Source organism: Pieris rapae, chromosome 13 (genome assembly GCF_905147795.1).
Source record: "Pieris rapae chromosome 13, ilPieRapa1.1, whole genome shotgun sequence".
Lineage (NCBI taxonomy): Eukaryota > Metazoa > Arthropoda > Insecta > Lepidoptera > Pieridae > Pieris > Pieris rapae.
The window spans coordinates 3351076-3365029 of record NC_059521.1 but is presented as its reverse complement, the minus strand read 5'-3'; the positions used below and the strand labels follow the sequence as shown (position 1 = coordinate 3365029).

The 13954-nt window shown below is 32.0% G+C and overlaps 1 protein-coding gene across 1 annotated transcript in view; it reads right to left on the bottom strand.

The window, feature by feature from the left end:
- Window positions 1-2198: 2198 nt before the first annotated feature.
- The window catches only part of LOC110991774, a 134571-nt gene continuing 122815 nt past the window's right edge, over window positions 2199-13954 (bottom strand). Inside the window, exons 2-7 of the mRNA XM_022257262.2 lie at window positions 11389-11603; window positions 10758-10893; window positions 7673-7806; window positions 4231-4424; window positions 3723-3868; window positions 2199-2729 (exon numbers count right to left, since the gene is read on the bottom strand). Coding sequence (XP_022112954.2) covers window positions 2662-2729; window positions 3723-3868; window positions 4231-4424; window positions 7673-7806; window positions 10758-10893; window positions 11389-11603 — 893 coding nt within the window. The 3' untranslated portion in view covers window positions 2199-2661. The remainder of the gene's footprint in view (window positions 2730-3722; window positions 3869-4230; window positions 4425-7672; window positions 7807-10757; window positions 10894-11388; window positions 11604-13954) is intronic.

The window sequence follows — 13954 nt, the reverse complement described above, 5'->3', positions numbered from 1 at the left end:
AATGTTAAGAATACTCATGGCTGCGAAGTTCGATAATACATCGATCTTGATCCAACTCCGCATACGGACTCACGCGTCTACCAAATTATCTCATTGGCCATACAGTAACAGAGGTGACGAGGACTTGGAGAAACTGATCTTGGTCTCACAGAAAAGATCAACGTGGCCAACAAGATCGACGGATCAAGTGAACGACTCATCATCTTCACAAAAATGAGGCACAGAACAGAAACCCGTGGAAACAGACCACGTTGCCCATAGATGAGCGAGCTGACTAAAGAAAGAGCCAATACTGCAATACAGAGCTTTTCATCAAGTATGAAACATGAGTTGAAGCTTTCTCTCGTTCACTTTGCATTTTTATTAGCTTCTGCACATTGACTATCGATTTATACTTTCATATTTATGGTTAGATTTAGTATTTATATGTAAAATATTATATATAAAAACATTATTTCACCAAATACGATACGACGATATTTACGAAAGTTTATTAAATGATTCAAGTAGGTCGATGTCTCAAATGACAATCGTACATCGTCTTAATATAACGATGTACGATTGTCAAGTTTATTTACATACCTCCATCATATTGTCTTTGGTACTCGTACACCAGAACAATATAACATCAAAAACTGTATTCTTCACTCGGTAAAGTTTAAATTAAAAACTTGGGTTAAAATAAAACAAAATCTTGAGTAACTAATTTATTTACATATTCACATATAGTATATTATTTAATAACATTTAAATACATATCTTATCTAATACACTGGCGACAGGGTTTACGTAAATTGACATTTCAACAATATTGTCCATATTAATATTTTCTTATAATGCATTCCTGGCTGAGGGGATTTCAGCTTCAATCATTTGTTTTATAACGGGCATTCTAAATTTAAAAAGAAAAATTAGATATGAAAATACATGGCAACACTGTTAAATTGCTACTGACAAATCTGCTATGCTATTCACAATCGTCTTTGATTGAAATTACGCGAAGTATCTCTTCTTCAAGTGATAGAATGTAATAATGAAACGACATCGACAGACTATAATTATGCTATATCTATGAAACAAAAGTTTAAAGTGTAAGTATTTAATACGTCACTCTGAGGTACGCGTTATTGCGGAATTTAGAATTACCATAGATGCAGTTGGAAGCTAAAAAATATTTTTACTGAATATGCTTTTTTAAATCAGTTTTTACCTAATCGAGCATACATTTCATAGATAAGATGACTTATAATTATCCATGTATTATTAATATAATGAAGGACTTTGAGATGAAATATACAAAGGTCATATACAAACTTGGTGAAACATACGCGTATGTACCGAAAGTAATTTAATTTATAAAGAGGTTATGTTTATTTTATATATCTAGCAGAATAAGATGCCCGTACAAAACATGAAAAATTTGACCGTATACCCTTGCAAACCGCAAAAACACCGAAGATACCACATGTTATTTACAAGAAAGCTTTAATGTAAAACAGGTGGCTAGGCGTTGAAGGAAGTGCAAATTAATCAACAATCGTTTTTGAAGTTATACTTTTTCTGGCGCGATGGAGAAATTTAAGAGAGTGAATTTTTACGATTCGCGCGCACACCAACTCCTAAAATCGACATTGTAAAGTTAGGTCTAGGTGGCATGGAAATCGATAACTATGTTCAAGTTGTATATTCTAGTATTTTTATATTCAGAGCACGTGTTTCGTTACAGTACAATTAAACTGTATGAATAATTAAATATTATTTTAGTGTTTTTAAATCAATTTATGTGATAGTAGTTACTAATAATAAAAAATAAAAAAATATTTTTGATTAATTTTAATATTTATCGTTATTTACTGCATTTTAGGTTTTTTTTCCATACACCAAAGAAGTATAACTTCTAACGCGTGTACATAAGTACACACACTCTTTTTTATTGTAAATTAATACTGACGTATATTATTAGCTCCATAATTTGAACTGCGTGAAACAAAAATCTTGATTTGGAGGCGCTGTAATAATCGTTGTTCTTTCTGATTTTTATTAACGACCATATACTTTAATTGTTATATACTGATTTTACACCGTATACAGTTTTAACGATAAACAGTTTTCCTTATTAGACCGTCTCTCTTATTTTACTTTAAAACCACCTGTTTTTTTACATAAGTAGTAAATTTATTGTGTCTGTGTGAATTTGTAATGTGTTGCGTAATATCAAAATTACTTAATTGGCTTCTAATTCTATTAAAACAAAGGATTTTATAAAATATTAACGATCTAAGTTAGTTGCTACTATTCATTGTGATTTATATTTTCTATTATTATCACATTTTGTTTGCGAATTTAATTTCGAGTATATGTATTATGAAAACAAGAATCTATTTGAAACTGGACTCATAGCCAATTAAATTATGGCCTCAAACTAAACAAAAATAGTTTGGCACAAATTGTACAGCGTCGTACAAATACCGAAACTCAACATACATTTTAACAAATAAATTTTAAAATTATTCTTAAAAAAAAAATATTCAGCGCTACAAAAATGTTTTAATGGTTTATTATCGAATGACGCTGTACATGGAAATGGTTTTAAAGGTTTTCTTCACGGTCGTACAACTATCACAACATGAAATCGACTGAGTTTCTTCATGGATGCAGTAATCATAACGATTGCACCAATAGCATGGTCCAGAGCGATGTGAACAAGAGGTTGCTTGTAATTTTGGCACCTGTAAAAAATATAAAAATCAAATTTATGCCTTCATTATGTTTTATATATCATCAAAAATAGTCTAAAACGTTATTAGTGATAAGCAAACGATATCCCAAAATGGATCATCGTGTTGCTCGAGCACAGATCGGAGGTAAAAAAAATGTGACGTAGTCAAATATCTCAGTAATAGGAATAGCACAAGACGTGATACGGGTTGCGTTGGCCAGCAAGCTACGACTCGGCCATAAATATCATAAGGATATCTCCGGAGTAGTTGTCGCCCAGCGGAAGACACCAAGCCTATCAGGGCTTGATCGAGCAAATGAATTTTTTTCTTTTTATGACAGGGGGATTTGAAACCACCTTTCTTCAAATCAAATAATTTATTCCAATTAGACCACCTATAATGGCACTTTTGAATGTTAAATAAAATATAAAGATAATTCTAGTTGCCCCTTCTAAAAAGTTCTTTCGTGTCGATAAGAATGGTGAAAAAACTACACTTTTAAAATAGAATTTACTATTTTTGTTTACATTAATATTAATTATATTATGTGACTATAATGTCCTAGAATAAAACTACTATACAGATCTATTATTGTATTGTTAGTATACATGTTTCTCAAATATTTACAAGTATCGAAATTATACATTAAAGAGTACCCCTTTAAAACCCCTGCTGACTTGCTTCTCGTCCGCAGATCTAATCGGGTGCCTGATAGGCTATTATTAGTAAAGTAAGAGTGATTGTTATAAAACTTTTCTTAGTGTGTCTCCAATCATTGGTAAACTGATCTTGATATAAGATCTTGATTTATTATCATACCACAAAGAAATTTATTTATTAGTTGAGGGTTTATATTATAGGTTGTCTCTAGTTTTAAATGTATCATTCTTAGGTTTAAGATTTTTTTTTTAATAAATTCAAAATTTTGTAAGAAAAAAATAATGTCTTTACTGATTGTCACTCATTTCTGCTATCTTCTTTTATATAGCTTTAAAAGCCTACCTGAGGAGTCTTCTCCCGTGACTGAAGCGGGATGGGGGGTATCTTCTTTAATATAGACGGGCTCGCTCTGTCGCGCGTAGATGTCAAAAATAGTCGCCACACATCCCAAGGTGAACTGACTACTATCCGGAGGTACCAATGTGTATCTATTGCATTAATTTTTTTTTAAAGTAAGGTTTATTATTGATTTATATAATATTGGGTACAATTACATACTGTATGTAAAGAAGAATTTATCATTATTGCTTAATTTAGTCTTTGTATTACCGATAATATTGTTTATACACTTCTGCCTAAATTCCGTTTCTCTTATTAATTGAGAACTTCTTGTTGTTTTGAAAGTATTATTTAAAAGTCATTCAATTGTCCTTATCATTCTGATCATATATTTTTTTTAATTCTAACTTGAAAAGTAAACTTCCAATGGATGAAGAAACTTGTACTTTGAACTCACTGTTATTGGCATTAAATTCATTTGAAAATCACTATGAATCATAAAAGTTCTGACCTGACAACATTTAAATCATCATTCTGCTGTCCATATACGGCATGGTCCTGATACACCCGATGCAGGCCTGCGCTGGTGTACGTCAATCCCACCTGGTACTGCTGGTTTTCCAATAGCGTCAGCTCCAGATGGCTGAAGGCTCCCCGTTCCTTGAAGTCATTGACTGATGACCGCCATGATATGGTCTCTGCTATCTGAAATTTTAAGATAAATTTAGTTTTAATGGTTGATTTCAAGAGTTGGTTATCATAGATTGCTAAAGCAATATTTTTTTAATATATACCAAAATGTTCCAAAATCTTTAACTCTAATACACTTGTGCGTGCGGTGCTTCAGGCTATTTTCTTATTTCCAGCTATTCTTAATTTAAATGCATTTTCCATTAAGACCTTATTCAAGCGATGTTTGTAAAAGTTCGCTTGAAAAAGTAAGTTAATGAAAAGCAAACTGAGTATTTTTAAAGTACTTTTAGTGAGTAATTGTGTTCTAAATAAGTCGCTAGATAAAAACTGTGAAATGAAAACGTCTGAAAGTTTCAACAATAACGAGAAACTCGGAATGACTAATGTATTCGATTCGAAAACAGGGTATTTAAAATTCATGAACAATCATAAGTTGTTCGCGAATCAAAAGATATTAGCATAGACACAGAATATTACAAACAGTAAATTTTAGATGTCGTGATAATAAAAAGCTCCAAGTGACTGATTGGCGAAATCGCGAAGATAGCGTTATTTCAAAGGCTTACAAAGCCTGAGTAAAATTTCAGGTTAGAAACATATTACGTGTAAACTATTTAAAAAAATACAATATCATTTAATTGACCTTTCGCTTAAACGCTAAGGACCTACTCATTGCAATAAGCTGTAGTTCCTGATTACGAAGACAGAAGTAATGACCGCTTTACAAAACCCTCTTGAATGGAAAATCTTCGAATATAATTAAGTATAGCGAATTGTGAGTTTCATCTCAAGTTTGGTTCTTATTTAAATAGCAATTCTACAGAATCTGTCGCGTTGCGAATATTAACTAAGGCATTTTAATCAAACTGCAGCGAACGGCATTCTGATCACATTTTAAAGAACGTTTAGCTTAATTTTAAATGGTATTTAAAATAGTTCGTTTTTGTTCAGTATTTTACTATTACTACCATCCTGTTAATTTATCTCTCGGTAATATTTTACAAAAAAATTACACGCTAGTAGCTTCAGTATATATGTATACTATAGATATATTATGAGTTTATTGGCATTTATTGACAGATATGGGCGCGTTTTTCAATAGCCTGTAGGTACGTGGGCACAAGCATTAAACACGTTGGAAAGATATGATATATGTGATTTAAAATTAATAAAACATTTTTTATAACTTCATTCAAACATTAATCACGTGATATCACATTATCATTGTTATCGGCCGGTTACACTGTCATCCTTTATTCTTTATAATAAGTTATGATTACAAGCGAGAGTTAGTGGACTTGAAATATTATGAATAATAATTCTTAAGCAGACGTAAAAATGAAACCCTTTGGATGAGCGAGCCCTCTCGGGAAATCTTAGATTGTCCGTGAATCGCGGACTCAGAAGCTGGAAAATAAATTTATGAAAGCATAACCGATGATAAACTATTATCCCTTTTTCACTCGCTTACGAGATTTTGTTTTGAGAAATATGGATGCTTGAATCTCTTTTGGGATACCGCTTAAGTTTTCAAAACATATAGCAATTGTTTATGATATTTATTTTGTCTGCTTCGTATAACAAAAGGTCGAATCGTTTGATTGCGTACCGCTTATTGCGAGAGCGAAAAAATCACTGGAATTGTGAACGTCAAGCGAACATAAATATAATGAACTGATTATTTGCCTTATTTTCAAGCTGCAAAGCGCTTGAATATTAATTCTTATGGAAATATCAAATTTGACGTTTCACTCAAAACTTTGCTTGAAAAGCGCTGGTGTAACTACTAAACACATCACACAGTCTTACAAAATGAATTCGTTTACGAAGAAACAAGATTGTTTCCTTTAGAAGCATATCTGGTAAGTATTCTGTCCCATTTTTCATTTGGAGTTTATGTGCTAACAGAAAAATGTTTCTTGCATATTTTCTAAAACCTGGTAATAAGAATATATGGAACATTTGTAGGTAGGTGAAATAAAACATGTTTACTATATTTGTATGACCTGAAACTGTTTCTTTAATTTAAAACGCCAACTGTCAATATTGTTGGAACCATGTCTGGAAATAGCGGTCAAGAGGCTTCAAACGGGCAAGAGGCAATAACCGAAAAACCCCTACTAGTAAAAATTATTGGCCACGATAAATTTTTTTGGGAAGCACAATCTAGGAAATGTACTGTTAATTATTAGATTTAGAATGCAAAATGAAAGACCAAACAATGATGGTTTATTTATTAATTTTTAATTAAGTTTCTAATCAGAAATAATCAGAAGCAATCAAAGCAATATAATAAGGTTCCATTTGACTAATGGAAACGCGCTAACGTTATATTATCACGCCTTGCAATTCTGCGCCTTATTAAGAGAAATAATAATTTAATTAGAATATATAATGCAATCTCTCCGGACGTTATATATTAAGTCTACAACTCTAGAACGTTCGTTTTGTATTCATTTACTACTATCAAATAACATAATGCTGTACCTTTTATACATATTATGATTGCCTAGTCAAAGCTTTCTTAAGTAAGTTATCACTTAATGTTTTACGAGTATAAATGCATTTTTAGGATAAAAAAACTTGCCTCTAAAACAAAATAGTTACAATATTCAAAGATATTCTAAACAAGAATATTGTAGCTTAAGCAATTTGTATATAAGTAAAATGTATTCGCGCCACGGGTACCTTATACTCTCTGCAACCCTGGTGTATACGAGCTGGCAAATGTGCTTTTAATAACACCGTATGGTTATGATCTGCACGGTGTATATGCTAAATCACATATTAATAAATCTGAATACACAAGTCGTTAGAATACATTTGTCTAAAGTATTTTATGTCTTAATGTAGTTTTTGCCGCGCACCATCAGTATTTCCGAACCAATTCGACTTCGGGTCCTTCTAGTAGAGCATACCATTTTTTTAAATGCCGGCAACGGACTTGCGAGCCCTGTAATGTAAGTGTCTAGAGCCTTTTAAAATAATATATAATTTATATCTAATCTAGTACGAATTTAAAGACGTATTGAAACATAAAATATGTTTATTTTTTATATTATTTTTATTTTATTTATTTAACTTTTCCTACAGCTAATCATTTAACAATATACAAACAATAACATTACACACAAAAGCCAAAACGGAATACACATATATACAGAAACATAAAGCACAGTTTTACAAAGCACAGTTGTAAGATTGATTGATTGGTAGATTAAAATATATATTTAATATGAAGGAACAAGTTATATGGTTACCTTATGGTCATCAAGTATCCACGTGATGTTGGGAGCAGGATATGCTTCATCAACGGAGCAGTTGGCACGAATGATGTCACCCCGGGAATAGCTTCTTTGTGCAACTGTGATCCGAGGCGCCCGGAACGGCGGATCTGGTAGTGAAAACCATTAAATAGATTAAATTAAATGAATATTGGGCATATTATATTATTGCTATGAAGAGAATAAGTATTTACGTGCTTTTTAGTCTATGTAAAAAAGGTTTTAGTATATTTTGTAGTCAAATACTTTGATTTCACACGGGCCTAGATTTCAGAAATCGCGGTTTGTTGCTGGCTTTTAAAAACAAAACTATTTGAGTACACTGATGTGGATTTGTATAGTTATTTAAATAGTACATTTCCACTTTGCAAAGTTAAACGTTTATTGAGAGGTGATTGTCGATTTAATACGTAATTTGTGATTAGCAGAGCTCTCTCAAAATTGCAACTCGACAAGCGTCCAAAACACACAGCCTATTTAAACAAGGCCAAACAGACTGTTTGCATCCTGCAACTGAGTTTAGTGCGCGGGCGGCACTAAAGTTTTCATATCAAGTAATAACAGTTTCCGTGACAAATGCTGACTCAGCAGTTTCTGTCCAACCGTTCTTAATGCTGAAATTCTCGATTCTATTGGAAAATTATATAAGCATTATGTAATAATATGTTAGACTACGAATATTTGATGTGTTGGCAGACAATCTATGACTACTAATAAAAAAAATTTAATAATTTTACTTGTGACGGTTTCATCAACTACTATGCAGAGGCATTAATTTATTAATAAAAGATCACAGGATTTTAAATTAGTTAACATAAAATAAGGTAACAACTGAACCTAATCAACCACCAGAAAATACAGGCCGTAAAAATATACCTATTAAGCCTTAGGATTTTTAGATTTGATTAAAATTCGTACGAAGTGTTACTCAAATAAATTATTATTATATGTATTGAGTTGTTTTTGCACATACAAACATTAAATAAAATAAAACAGAGCCTTTATTTACCATCCAATTTAGGTTTAAAAACAAACAATAAAGTTATATAGTACATCTATAACTATATTACTTTATAGGGAACAAAATAAAATTTTGAGGCCCATGTATCTTATGTACAGAGTTTCACCCTTTTTATCCACTAAAAATGTACATACTACATTGTGTTGTATTTTCAATAAGATTTTGATGTATGTGGCAATATAAATATAAGACACTAAGAAAATAAGAAAACAGACTTCACTAAGAACAGAGTTTTATACGAGTGAATAAATGTATTTTTTCCTTGGGCCTTTATATAAGAATATAAATTAATTACTGTTGTTTGTGAAGAATAAACCAATTAACAAAGATAAAAATGGGTTGTGATTTTTAACAGAATAGAACTTCCCATACACTTATGTATCCAACCTTATTTATTTTAGTTAAGGTTCTGTGGGTACGCTTGTGATGTACTTAATAAAATTGTTACATGGCAAGAACAGTAATTCGGCAGTACTTGATCAGGTACTTCAGTACCTGATGGGTACGTCACGGACATCGTCCGCCGTTACTTCATGTGGCCCACAGCTAGGACTAACCTTCTGAAAAGGGCACATATAATGCGGTGTATTTAGTTAACGAAATACAAAGGTTAACGGACCTTTTCCATTGTGCGTTGAGTAAACTGGCAAAAGTTCTGTGATTAGTTAGCGCCTATGGTAGTTATTTAATTTCTTGGTTTTTTATGTTATTTTGTTTTTCTTAATTAATTTCATATGTTTGTTTTTTTTTTGTTCCATCAGTAAATTTTATTCACTTATTGTTCACTCTGGTCAATTTATTTTACCCCAGACTGCACCCGTTACATTGTGTTGTTGCCTCCCCATGGCATTGACTATTGCTATATATTATTTAAATAACTCGATATCTTAATTCACACGTATTTCTCTCAATTTGGCTTCGTCAACAGTTTCCAAATGAAAATCTTTAAAATGCAGCTTTGAAAACATCACGTAATTTATCTCAGCCAACAAAAAAGAAAATGCAGTTCAGAACAAAGCACTACCGTTGAATTACCATTCAGTCTGAGTTTGAAGTATTGCAAGCGTTTACTAAATTCTGTGGTTAACTGAATTATGGTTGCTATGAATTACTATATTGGTTCAATAAGCCAATATGGGTTTTTTATGTTGAAATGACAGATAAAAGTCTACTGTAATTAAAAATCTTTGTTATAATTAATACACAGGTAGCATTTTGATACCAATATAGAGGATTAATTGCGAAAATAAAAACAGTATGTTAGAGTTTTTTTTAAATATATAAAAGCTATTAAACTAATGTAATTTAATATAACGTTCTTCGTTTATTACTTGTGTGAGTTTCCAGTCACATTCAAGTTTCTACTTTCTTCGTAGTCTTTAGTAATGAAGATTTATTGTTGACCTAACTATTATAATATTGTAACGATACATTGACAACGATTTTAAGTGCCAAAATTGTCTATATTTGGCCAGACTGGGTTTAAACCTCGACTTCTGCCATCACTACTACCAATATTAATATGTGAGTCCTATCCGGATTCTCCTGGCAATATGGCCAAAAAGCACAAGTTACTATGTCTAGTTGGTTAAGAATATATTTATTTATTTTTTAATTACTTATTTACTTCGGTGCAAGAAATAGAGTATAGTTAAAATAACTATATAAAAAGAGCGCTTATTGCTTTCTAGCGATCTCTTCCAGGTAACCTCTGTGAGGAAACAAAAAGGATGAGACCAAGACCTGCAAAACAATACGTACATGATACGTAAAATTATTTAGAAATAAATAATGGAACAAAAAAAGCATTTAAAACATATGTATTAAATGAAAAGGACAATAAAAAGGTTCAATTAACATGTACAGTTGCTCAATACAATGAAAATGGAAATGGAAAATCAGACCACTAAAAAGAAAAAAAAAACTTTCATTGTTTTAAAACTCATACTAACACAACTAGTACTAATATTATGGAATGTAAACTAATAAAGCTTTAATAATAATATTAACAGTTTGATTTATTTGCATATAAATACGTACCAACAACAGTTAATGGCGCAGATCGTATGTCAGTATGAAAGAGTGGTGCGTCGGCAGACACCTCGCACTGATAGTCACCACTTAGTCGCCGGTTAAGGTTCACAATTCGGACTTGTTGGTGATCAGACTGAGCTAGCTGCAACAAAATAATTCATCTTTTTTCAGTAGGTTTGGTAAAAGTAAAATTAATTTCTTCTACATTACTAGAAAAGCAGAAGAATTATTCGGACTTTTAAGACAATTATTTTAGAAGTACTAAACTTTACCAAAGTTATATATGAACAAATGTGGGTTGTCCTATTTCCAATTAGCATGATGAGAACCAATAAACAAACACATCTTTACTGTAGGTATTATTATTATTACACATCCTTTTTAAGTTGGATAATAACGTGGTCGTTGTAATTCTGCATGGATCTGCCCCTATATTGTTGTTGTGCACAGCCGGCATATGAACCCACTGTCACTAACTTTAACTAAATAAAAAATCATTGATTCCTGTCGGTAACTCGCAGTGTGTCTTTATATATATATATACAGTAAAGTAAAAAACTGGTATTAAACTCAACTCAAAACGTGAAAAAGTTCTTTAATATTTCTGAAATTCACTAAAGTAGGTACGAAAACTTACATCAACCGACGCTCCGGGCAGCGGGAAAATCATGTACGGTGGCATCTCCCTCGGGACGTATCTGTAGAACTCTATCTCAGCCCGGTACCACCGAATGGAGTAAAGGGCAGCGCCCTCCAGATCATAAGAGCATTGTAGGACCGCCGACTGACCTTCGCCAGACAGGACTGCACGTGGGACCGAAATTGACAAGTTTCTTAAAGACCACACGCCACCTGCAATAATGATAAGATAGTATAAAAGACTGCGCAGTAACAAAAGACTGCGTAGTAACAAAAGACTGCGGATCGTGTTTTATTTAGATACAAGATTTATTACTTTTGCTCTAGTACATTGAATAAAATTGATTTGCATGTGCTTCAAAAATTTGTTAATAATTAATCGGCCCCAAAAATATGTCATCGTCTGCTCAAAGTTCTTTCCGTTCCCTTCGTTCCTGCAATCTCCGTAGCTCCGAGCTAATGTCGGATACTTTGAATATCGTGGTATGACCACTGAATTTCTCTGATCACTGTGAAGTTGCTTCAATATTTTGTTGTTTATTATTTAGTTCAGTAACAAGGTAAACTAAAATGCCGTGATATTAAAATATTTACCATACTTAAAATTTTATTTACTTTTTTAAGCTTGATTTTCAACTCGGCTCAATTATTATTTTTACTTTACTTATCGTTATTTATAGAACTTTTCTAAAACCTTATACTAATTTAACTATTAAATATATGTTTTCTATTTCATGTATAGTTTCTTAAATTCATTTAAGTGGACAAATTTACGGCGATACAAGCATAAACCTCCTTTATTAAAAAAGTTCCGTTTTTGAAATGTTTCAAGCACTTTTTACAAAATGTTACCTGTATTATTTATTATACAAAACTGAAAGAGTGAACACAGGTGCGGTACGATTAGTTGCCTCCGGCCGCCTGTCTTCCGCCGCGGTGACGCGGGTCGACGCGACTAATATCTCGGATTTGTTATATTTTATTTGTTACAGTCATTGTTTAGTAAACTAGAGGCTTATATAATTTAATGCTACCTATATTAACACTGGTAATTTTTACGGTTTAAATGATACGGTTATAGTCCTTAATAATATACTTTGCTTAGTACATGAAATGAAGATGGCTGTATGTTTGTTATCACTATAAGTAATATAAAAATTTACTATAGTTACTATTTTAACATAAACTAACTTTCATATATAAAAACTAAAATAATATATTATTAAAAGTCAAGGGCAAGTCAATCCCTCAAGGCGAGGTGCCGAAGATACTGGCAGCGTTCTCCCTTTGAATAGCTAGACTAATTCTTTAACTGACTGATAACTGCCAGCTCTTCAGTCTCCAGTGATGTCGACTTACCTTTTTGCTATTTCCGTAAAAAGACTTATAGGGTCTCATAGAACCCCACGGACTCTCAACACCAAATGGGAGTCTTCATATTCGGAGCCTAGACCCATGTATTTGCAAGCTTAACATATAAGATTGTCATAATCTAGATATACAATTATGTACATGCAAAGTTTATAGAGAATAATTAATTTGACAGCCCTTAGAACTTTGTTTGTGTTTTATATAGGCTTTACTTTTTAACATTAATACTGACGATTTTATGTTTGTTAACGTATGCAATATATATCATAATTATATTTAGACAAAACGCGATATGGCTACATACTAATTAGTCGATTATTATCACATTCTATTATGTTGTCACACGCAATATGTTCCCAGGAATTTGAGATGATCCTCATAATACACAAAGGAATATAGCTGATTATGTTAATACTGAATTTTAACAGAAATATTAAACACAGTACAAACCTTTTACGTTCTAGTAATAGAAAGCACTTTAATTAAATAATACTAGATTAATAATAGTGTATATATTAATTACTTAAATTAAGAATTTAATATTAATATTTTAATGCCTGTAGAGGTTTGTCTACGTTTAAAATATTTACAAAAATGCATCGTTATATAACGAAGTAGTTTATCAGACAGATCAAATTTAATACAAGACCTGTCAGTTTTGTCCCAGGCCGCTGAAATATTGTTTCCGGCAGAGCGTAGTATTAAGATTTCTCCACGAAAGCCTTTTTTCGTTGCTGTTTCCGGGATTATATACCCAGGGGACTGTTGTCTTGTAAACTTTCATAATATTTGCCAGACAAGACTTTTTTAAGCCTACATTATTGTGCAGTTTTAATAATAGCAAGAAAAATATCCGTTGGGAATTTCACTGCGGATATTTCATAGCAGGTTGTATGTTATACCGTGGTATTGATTCATAGAACTGAAGTATTATGTGTGATGTTTTTTTGATGTGAAACTAGGCATGAGGGATCAACCCAAACTAAAATAATAAAAATAAAATAATGGAGAGACTGGGTCTACGGGTAAGTAGAAACCTGAGGCTTACGCCTAAACTTTTGGATGTACCGCGCGCCCATACCAACTTGGTTAGCAAAGCGCCACTCACGCGAGCAATACAAATAATTAACAAAATTTCTATTGAGGTAGACTGGCTGAGTTCACAAGAGTTGCTTGCTATATTGTTAGTTATA